General features: G+C 38.3%; 1 protein-coding gene across 1 annotated transcript in view; it reads left to right on the top strand.

Moving 5' to 3' along the window:
- Positions 1–6,341: 6,341 nt before the first annotated feature.
- The window catches only part of RNF128 (ring finger protein 128), a 102,554-nt gene continuing 98,375 nt past the window's right edge, over positions 6,342–10,520 (top strand). The window contains exon 1 of the mRNA XM_077771491.1: positions 6,342–7,030. Within this exon, the coding sequence (XP_077627617.1) occupies positions 6,625–7,030 (406 nt within the window). The 5' untranslated portion in view covers positions 6,342–6,624. The remainder of the gene's footprint in view (positions 7,031–10,520) is intronic.

Below are 10,520 nucleotides of genomic sequence, written 5' to 3'. Positions count from 1 at the left end.
TATAGCAGCTCATTGTAACAAAAAACAGTGGAAATATTTTAATCCCAGGTGTATTTTTTACTGCTAGTGTTCTTCCTAACTTTCACCTTTCAGTGATTTTTTTTTCAAAAAAGAAATATATAATATTTTAGCTGTTTTTTTAATTTTTTAATGTTCATTTTTGAGAGAGAGGGAGGGAGAGAGAGAGAGAGAGAGAGAGAATGGGTGGGGGAGGGGCAGAGAGAGAGGGAGACATGGGATCCAAAGCAGGCTCCAGGCTCTGAACTGTCAGCACAGAGCCCGACACAGGGCTTGAACGCATGAACCGTGGGATCATGACCTGAGCCGAAGTCAGATGCTTAACCAACTGAGCCACCCAGGCGCCCCTATGTTATCTTTTTCTTCATTGAAAAGCAGCACTTTTTAAAGAATTCGAATATCCCTGATGTGATTCTGAGATTATTGCATCTAACTCCTAGTAGCTTAGGATGTAGATGTTGCCCCTAACAAGGTTTTAATATCTATTTTGTATGTGGACAAACTAAAACAGGAAAAGACTAAATGATTTAATATAAAATTGTCAAAGCAATTAAACTATAGGTAGGCTTATAAATCCAAGTTTTATTTCTTTAAACTCTCATTTGTGTATAAAATAAAATGTCTGAATAATAGTAAAATTTCATGTAGTGTACCAGATCACTGTGAGATAAACTCCAAATCCTAGAGTTCATAAAATAAGCCAAACTATTGCAGTATACATCCAAGTATTTGAGTGCCCACTCTGTGGGCACTGGGTTAGCACTAGGAACACAGCACAATACAAGCAAAAACACATGGCCCCTCTTCTCATACAGCTTACAATGTTGTGGAGGAGAAAGACATTCAAATAATAGCACAAATAAGTGAGATAAGTGCTGCAAAGGAAAGATGTGGTTTATATTCGATGTTTTTAACAAAGGAAGCGAGATTGGGGTGGGGAGGGGGGCACTGGGAAAATTTTTCCTGAGGAAGTGGATGTGTGTTTGAGGACTTGAGTCAGAACTCATATGGCTCGAGTGCAGAAAGTGACTTACAAAATGAGACCAGCAAACAGACAAGGGCTCTTGCAGGCTATGCAGAGCCTTATAGGCCGTAATAAGGATCTTAGTTTGTATCTTCAGAGTACTGGGAAGCCGTTAAATGGTTTATGGCCAGTATACAAAACAATTTATGTTTTGGAATGGTCACTGTCTCCTGGAAGGAGAATGGATATAAAGAGGTTGCCAGAGACTACTAGTTGGACCCTAATAACTACCATTCTGTGGTAATAGATCTGTCCATCTTCAGCTGGGTGCATGACTGTCTACAATAAAGAGTATTCCCCCTGCTTCCTTTGTCACTAGATATGGCCTTGTGACTAAGTCCTCACTAAGTTCAGGAGTGAGCATCAGTGATCTGTACAATTACTGAACCATTTTCTCAAAGATTGTGAAGGAATGCTCTCTTTCCCTTTCAACCCCCCTGCCGCCGTCCTTCCTGCTGGCTGGAATGTGAGCATGGCTGTGAGACATCTTGGATCTTGCAGAGGAAGAGCAACATTCTAGGGATGTCAACCCAACCAGCTAGTAGGATACTAGGCCCCTGATATTGTGGCAAGGCCATACCAACTGTGTACTTCTTACCTGTTTGGGCTGCTACGTGAGAGAAAAGTAAGCTGTCTCGTTTAATTCACCACTATTTTGGGTCTCTGACCAACAGTCCATCCTGTATACTACTAATGCAGGAGCCAGAAGTGAAAGCAAGGGGACCAGCTGGATGGACATGAGATCAAGAGAGGTGGATATAGTCCATATAAATTTCAGAGATAACCTTAAAATCAGATTCAGGCATCTTGCCCTATTCTATTGATCCAGTTCTTAACAAATTCTCACCGAAAGAAAAAAAAAAACACAAAAAATTCTTCTCCTCACCCTTCCCAAAAATCACAAAGGCAATTTCTTAGTAACCAAGTGAAATGTAGATGACTTTCATGTATCTTTGCTGTCATATGGTACTAGGCATATTTGACTTTGGACATCAAGTGATTCTGTAATATCAGATTTTAGTTACTTCTTTTATTCAGTGTGGGCTAATATCAAAATTAATTTTTATTCCTTTGGAACATACACCACGTTAGAATTACCCAGTACAGATTTTGAGGTGTGCAATGAGTAATCAAGGGTTACCTGTATTCTATTAGAGACACAGCTCTGTGATTCTTCATCTTTAAAATGTTGGGTTTGCCATAACCGTTGTTCAGTCGTATGGAGAAATTTGAAATGTTTTTTGCCTAAGAGATGAATCCTTCCCCTCTCTATGCCTTTACTAATATTAATTACATACCTTTGCTAAGATACTTAATATTTATTAAAGTACTTAGGATACAAGTAATTGAAAAGGTCTAGTAATATTAAATGTTTGAACAGTAATGTATAGCAGTTGTTCTCAAACTTGTCTTCCCATTAGTATTACCTCTCAAGTTTTAAAAATCACTATGCCTCTGTGTCACCCCTAACTTTGTGCTTGGGGTATAGCCTGGACATCAAGGCCGTTAATAGCTCCCCAGGTGATTCTAATGTGGAGACAAGTTTGAAAAACACTAGTATACATTACTCTTTAAATGTTTTTACTGTTTGTTTATTTTTGAGAGGGTGAGCATGAGCAAGGGAGGGGCAGAGAGAAAGAGAGAGAATCCAAAGCAGGCTCCATGCTGTTAGTGCAGAGCCCGATGCAGGGCTCAAACTCACAAACCACGAGATCGTGACCTGAGCCAAAGTTGGATGCTCAACCAACTGAGCCACCCAGGCGCCCCTATACAGTACTATGTAAAGCACTTGTCAGTTTTATTAGAGCTCAAGCTTTACCCAATACTCTGACCTCCGTTTTAGGTGCTACAAGATTCCGCTACTCTCAATGCAGTGTCATCATGAATTGTGTTGAGAGAAAGGAAAAATTGATAGTTTCTAAACAACTTTTATTTTCATACAGTTCTGACATGTCAGGTCTAGTAAAGACCTTATGGATAAATAAATCTGAATCCAATCTCCTTTATTGTGTAAATGAACGAAAAGTCCCAGAGAGGTTTTTCTTTTCCTGAGGATATAATATTTAGCTGTTGCAGAGCCAACACTTGTGCAAACTTTCGGTTTGTAATATACTTCAGAAATGTTCAGAATACCACCTAAAGTACAGATAAACATAGAAATATAGATTGTACAATATATAGATTGTAAATGACTAGATATACAATATGTAGATAATACAAGTATAGATTGGAAGTTGAAGCACAATGAGGTTGAAATAAAATGATGGCAACAGGGGCGCCTCAGTGGCTCAGTCAGTTAAGCATCTGATTCTTCATCTCAGCTCAGGTCTTGATCTCAGGGACATGAGTTCAAGCCCCATATTCAAGCCTACTTATAAAAGGAAAAAACAAAAACAAAAACCGATGACCGTGATTCTGTCAAAACTACAACTAGATTCTGTAAAATTTTCATCATGTCCAGGTGGTATGATCTAAAGTTCTTCAATTGTAAAGTGCTTAAGAATTACCTGGATAGCTTATTTAAAATGTGAATTCCTAGATATTTCCCTCAGATTCTGATTCAGGATGACTGGGGGTAGGACCCAGGAACCTTAGTTTTTAATAACATTCTAAGTGGGCATAATGTAGGTGTTCCATAAACTAAACTTTAAAATCACTAAATAAGCACTAGACCACTCATGCCCCAGCAAATTACCTTAAGAGTTAACAGGGGAGCCTGGGTGGCTCAGTTAGTTAAGTGTCCAACTTCGGCTCAGTTCATGATCTCATGGCTCCTGAATTGGAGCCCTCCATCGGGCTCTCTGCTATCAGCACAGAGCCTGCTTTAGATCCTCTGTCTCCCTCTCTCTTTGCTTCTCCCCTCCTCTCAAAAATAANGTCTCTCTCTCTCTCTCCTAGAAATAAATTTTAAAAAAATATTAAAAAAAATAAATAAACGTAAATAAAAAAGAGTTAACAGAAAAAGTACATCAATCTAAGGCTGTCAGTTACAATTCTCTGAAAGTCATAAAAGGAAACATAAATACACTTATATAAAGGAATATAATGCTGGTTACCATATAAAGTCATGCACTTTAACCTTCAGAGCAATTACACATTTTTTAATTGTTTAAGTCTACATATTGATTTTGATGCAGAGACAGAGGGAGAGAGAATTCCAAGCAGGCTCTGTGCGGTCAGCACAGAGCCCGACGCAGGGCTCAGTCACACAAACCATGAGATAACGACCTGAGCCAAAATCATGTCGGATGCTTAACCAACTGAGCCACCCAGGCACTCCAGGGAGCAATTTGAAATAGTTTAGTAAAATTCTCTTTAATACACCAGCACTGCCATACAGTGTTATGGGGAAGTTGTCATCTTTAAGGCCTGTAATAACTTGACTTTTGCAAAAACTATAATGTGAAGACCTGAAACTAGTATGTTAAGATGAACAAAACTTCTAATGGATTTAGCTCACTTCTCACTAATTTGTTTTTAAGCTATTTCATGAGAAACTTTTCCTTTAGAAGCAATTTAATAACTGGTAGGAAAAGTGAAATCAAACTTCTAGGACTTGACTAATTATTTGCATGTTGAATGCTGATGTTGCATTTACCACACGTCTACCAGCAATCAGCAAGCTAATGGTTTTGGCAATAATAACATTTTTGTTTTCAATTTGATAGTTTTCTTTGTCCAGTGAGTACAGGTTTTATTATGAGTTTAACCATCAAAACCATAGTGTTAATAGCAAAATAATGAACTATTTGAGTTTATTTTTAGGTAGACCACAAGCTAATACACATAGACCTTTAAACATGAATAATTATTAACTGATTACTATGTGTAAGATGCTTATAATAACAGGTTTTAGGGGGGATATGCAGATAAGTAATCGACAGCTGTAATATGATACAGAGGTTTATATTTGTATCGTGCATCTGTTGGGATTGTATTCATTAGGTTCTACTGCAGATTTCCTGAACTCCTCCCTTCCACCGAATAGCAGAGCGTTAACTTTTGGTTCCCACCTGCAGGGACCACTCCAACACTATTATTTCAGATGCCTGAGGGCAGACAAGAAGTAGGGGAGGAAACAGCTTCATTGATTATCTCACTCAACAATGTCTCCAGGGTGCCTGGGTGTCTCCGTTGGTTAAGCGGCTGACTCTTGGTTTAGGCTGAGGTCATGGTCCCACGGTTTTGAGTTGGAGCTGCTGTCTCTGTCTCTCTCAAAAATAAACTGAGGACTGATGGGAGTTGGGGGGAGGGGGGGGGATGGGCATGGAGGAGGGCACTTGTGGGGATGAGCACTGGGTGTTCTATGGAAACCAACCTGATAATAAACTATTTGTAAAAAAATAATAATAAAATAAATCAATGTTTAAAAACCCAAATGTCTCCTATTTTCCTATTCTGTGTTGTCCCGTACCCTTGCCTCTAGTGGTCTTTCTGATTGCAAACTACTTTCCTTGGAGTTCAGACTACCATCATGCCTGCCTTCCTTTTGACCCGGTGTCCTTCTGCTTCTCTGACAACCCGATGCCTGTTTGTCTTGTTTGCTGACTCTTGGCCCAGACTCCTCATATCTCTGCCTTGTCTGTTTATCTACTTCTTCGCCAGCCTTTGGCACATATTGCAATCTCCCTACCCCGGCTACTTGCCCCAACCAATTGACCCTCAGCAATATTTATCAGTGCCCTCCTGATTAAAAGCAGAGCTTACAATAAAGGAAATGATGACATAAACAAATCTGTTAATACCTCTGAAAGAACTAGAATTTAAAAATACTATGTGTTAAAAATTAAACCTTGACTGATCTTTTGTTACAGTATAACACATGGGACATAAAAATTAATGGAATGCGGCAACTCAGGTATCAGGCAATCAACAAATATTTGAGTGCCTACCGTGGGCAATGCACTGTACTGGAAAGGGTCCCTAGCCACTGAAATGTTTACTTTTCAACGAACAAACAAGGTGGCAGAAGATATTCCTTGGGGAGCCTGTTAAGAAAAACTCCACAAAGAAATAAGAGGGGAAAAGGGCTATGAAATCAATTCTGTTACCATAGCAGTGAAACATACGGATCTTCACGTACTCCTGGTGGAACTGGTTGATAGCATATTTCAGCAGGGCTTGGAAAACCAGTTTTGCGTTTTAGATATTCTGAGAGAGGTGACTTTCAGCCTGGTCACGTGGGGTTCCCAAGAGTCCAGTTCCTCATTCCAATCCGCTCCATGTTTATGAAAGTGCATTAGCTGGAACATTAAGAGAAAAAAATCTCAGTGCAGGAAGTCATCCAATCCTGATAAGTTGACATGTAGAATAAAGTTTCTGGTGTTATTTATTGCTAAGGTAGTCCTCATTAAAGGTTACGTGTGTACAGTTGGAGGAGGGGCAGGCAAGGGAGAATGTAGATAACTAAAGGGAAACAGAGCTAATGTATTCAGAGCTTATGTTGCTAGAGGTGAGATCAGTTACCAACTTGCAACTGAAACTTCAAACTTCTACTTAGCGGGGACGTGAGTGGACAAATGGTGACTGATAGCTGGAAATATCAGCAGACATCTTAAATTTTATGCTCAAATGAACGAGCAATGAACCAGGAGACGAAGTCCAGTTGTTTTCGGCTGTTTATAATTTGTACCTTTTTATTTAGGATCACAGCGTCTTTTTCAATGAATGCCTATGTGACTGTGACTTACTACAATGAAACCAGCAACTGCACTTTGATAGAGACGTGTGAATGTGGTGTTTATGGATTAGCTTCACCAGTGGCTAATGCCATGGGGGTGGTGAGCATCCCTAGGAACAATAACTACCAAGCTTGTGACTACAACACTGAGTTTACTAATACTAACAGTCCCTGGATTGCACTGATAGAAAGAGGTAATTGTACATTTTCGGAAAAAATTCAAGCAGCGGGCAGAAGAAATGCAGATGCTGTTGTGATTTTTAATGTTCCAGAGACGGGTAACCAGACGATACAGATGGCAAATTTCGGTAAGTAATGACTGAGTCCCAGAGAAGATTTATGTCTTTGTTTATCTTAAAATGGTATTTCCATCTAGAACTACTCTAGGATCTGGCAATGATGTAAAACAATTTTACTTAATATTTTCTTTCGCCCAGCACTGTTTGGAATTTCCTTACTATTACTTAGTATTTGTAACTAATTTATTCCAAGGGCAAAAGCAACTCATGAAGTGAGCCCTATTTTCTTTCATGATTTTCTTAGCTGTATTAGTTCGCTCACTGTTTATTATATAACTACTTTGTAAGAAAACGTACCTGACCTCTAAACATTAAAGGAAACATGAATATTTTAATTTCATTTTTAATTTGCACTTTTCAGTTTGATTCATTTTCTCGGGCTGAAAGGATTATGTGTATTCAAGTCCGTGGTAGCTACAAAACTGATTCATTACTCTGAGTAAACAATAGCATATTATAAGTATGAAAACTGTTTCTAGAAATTAGAATTCGACTCTCTGCTATATGCATGTGAGATTTGAATCTGTGGGACTAATACATATAAAACTACTCTCTAAGAAAAATTATACATTGGAAAAGGCATGGGAGAAGTAGGATCACACTTTACATTAAAAGTAAAAATTCCCTTAGAAGTTTTTACTTCGGACTTCTTGAGTAAATATAATCATCTAATTTGTTAACTTGGTAATGAAATTTACTTCCAAGAGTCACTGTTTTTGTTTTGTAAAACAGTACCACTTTCCAAATAAATGGTTTTTCAACTAGTAAAGAAATAGACTTCTGACCCAAGTTTTCTATACCATGGATGCATAGGGATATTTTTAGCCCCAGATGGCTAAAGAGAAAAAAAAATGGTAATAATTTCAAACAGAGTAAGAGCTGAAAGAGCACACTGTCAGAATAATTGGTTATCACCACCCAATCTGGCCTCTGAGAAAATTAATGCCAAGTAAATAGATTTTAGAATTATAAAAGAAAATCAAATTTGTGGCATGGTAGTTCAGTACTAATGCTGGAAAAACAAGCTGCTTTTTTCTCTGAGTATCAAAAAACCAGGTAACATGGTCTTTCAGCAGTACAAAATTTATGGTAAATGTAGAAAAACTCTTCTCGACACTTTTGTAATATATCTTGGGCATTCCTAGAATTCAGGCATTCATGCTTTCTTTTTTTAATGTGCGTTTATTTCTGGTCTCCCTTATTTTTCTACTCTCCTGCCTTCTCCTCCCAACTTCAATTGTCCCCTCCTCCTCATTCTTTCTCTTGATTTCTTTCCTTTCCTCTGGGTCCATTGAATCTCTTTCAATATCTTCAGTTCCATTTTCCTTTATTTAATCTTTTTTGGTTTTGTGGGTGGTTTTGGTGTGTGTTGGCGGGGGGGGGGGGGGTTTTTAATTTTATTTAAATTCAGGTTAGTTAACATATAGTGCAACAATGGTTCCAGGAGTAGAATTTAGTGATTCATCACTTACATACAACAACACTCAGTGCTCATCCCAACAAGTGCTGTCCTTAATGCCCATCGCTCATTTAGTCCATCTCCCCAACCAACAACCCTCCGGCAACCCTCAGTTTCTTTTCTGTATTTGAGTCTTTTATGGTTTGCCTTCCTCTCTGTTTTTATTCTTATTTTTCCTTCCCTTCCCCTATGTTCATCTGTTGTATTTTTAAATTCCACATATGAATGAAATCATATAATATCTGTCTTTCTCTGGCTGACTTATTTCACTGACTGTAATACATTCTAGTTCCATCCACATTGTTGCAAATGGCAAGATTTCCTTCTTTTTGATCACCCAGTAGTTTTCCATTGTATATATACAACATCTTCTGTATCCATTCATTAGTCGATGCACATTTGGTCTCTTTCCATAATTTGGCTATTGTTGATAGTACTGCTATAAACATTGGGCTCCATGTGCCCCTTCAAATCAGCAATTCTGTATCCTTTGGATAAATACCTACTAGTGCAATTGCTGGATCATAGGGTGGCTCTATTTTTAATTTTTTGAGGAGCTTCCATACTCTTTTCCAGAGTGGCTGCACCAGTTTGCATTCCCACCAGTAGTCCAAAAGTGTTCCTCTTTCTCCTCATCCTTGCCAATGTCTGTTGTTTCCTGAGTTGTTAGTTTTAGTCATTCTGACAGGTGTGAGGTGGTGTCTCACTGATTTTGATTTGTATTTCCCTGATGATGAGTGATGTTGAGCATCTTTTCATGTGTCTGTTAGCCATCTGGATGTCTGTTTCTGATGGAAAGTGCCTCTTCCTGTCTTCTGCCCATTTTTTCACTAGATTATTTGTTTTTGGGTGTTGACTTTGATAAGTCCTTTATAGATTTTGGATTTCTAAACTTTTACCTGATTTGCAAATATCTTCTCCCATTCTGTCAGTTGACTTTTTGTTAACTCTCCCTTAGCTGTGCAGAAGCTTTTTATCTTGATGAGGTCCCAATAGTTCATTTTTGCTTTTATTTCCCTTGTCTCTGGAGACATGTCTAGTAAAGAAGTTGCTGCGGCCCAGGTCAAAGAGGTTGTTGCCAGTTTTCTCCTCTAGGATTTTGATGGCTTCCTGTCTTACATTTTAGTCTTTCATCCATTTTGAGTTTATTTTTGTGTATGGTGTAAGAAAGTGGCCCAGGTCCATTCTTTTGCATGTCACTGTCCAGTTTTCCCATCACCATTTGCTGAAGAGACTGTCTTTTTTCCACTGGATAATTTTTTCCTGCTTTGTCAAAGATTAGTTGGCCATATGCTTGTGGTCCATTTCTGGGTTCCCTGTTCTGATCCATTGATCTATGTGTCTGTTTTTGGGCCATACTGTCTTGATGATTACAGCCTTGTAATACAGCCGAAAGTCTGGACTTGTGATGCCTCCAGCTTTAGTTTTCTTTTTCAACATTACTTTGGCTATTCTGGGTCTTTTCTGGTTCCATATAAATTTTAGAATTGTTTGTTATAGCTCTGTGAAGAATGCTAGTGTTATTTTGATAGGGATTGCATTGAATGTGTAGACTGCTTTGGGTAGTAGCAGCATTTAAACAGTATTTGTTCTTCCTATCCAGGAGCATGGAATGTTTTTCCATTTCTTTTTGTCTTCTGCAGTTTCTTTCATAAGCTTTTTATAGTTTTCAGCACACAGATCTTTGACCTCTTTGGTTAGGTTTATGGTTTTTGGTGCAATTGTAAATGGGATTGATCCCATGATTTCTCTTTCTGCTGCTTCATTATTGGTGTATAGAAATGCAACCGATATCTGTATCTTGATTTTATATCCTGGGACTTTGCTGGATTCATGGGTCGGTTCTAGCAGTTTTTTGGTGAAGTCTTTTGGGTTTTCCATGTAAAGTATCACGTTGTCTGCGAAGAGTGAAAGTTTGACTTCTTCCTTGCTGATTTTTTTTCTTTTGAAGCTCAGACTACTTCATAAGCCTTCCCTGCATGTTCCTATTATTTTCACAAGTGACTTTTATTTTTATAGAAATAGAGATAGCCTTCTCAC

Source organism: Crocuta crocuta, unplaced genomic scaffold (assembly GCF_008692635.1).
Source record: "Crocuta crocuta isolate KB4526 unplaced genomic scaffold, BGI_CrCroc_1.0 scaffold949, whole genome shotgun sequence".
NCBI classification, from domain to species: Eukaryota; Metazoa; Chordata; class Mammalia; order Carnivora; family Hyaenidae; genus Crocuta; species Crocuta crocuta.
The sequence above is the reverse complement of the archived record's forward strand: the minus strand, read 5'-3'. Positions and strand labels throughout refer to the sequence as shown.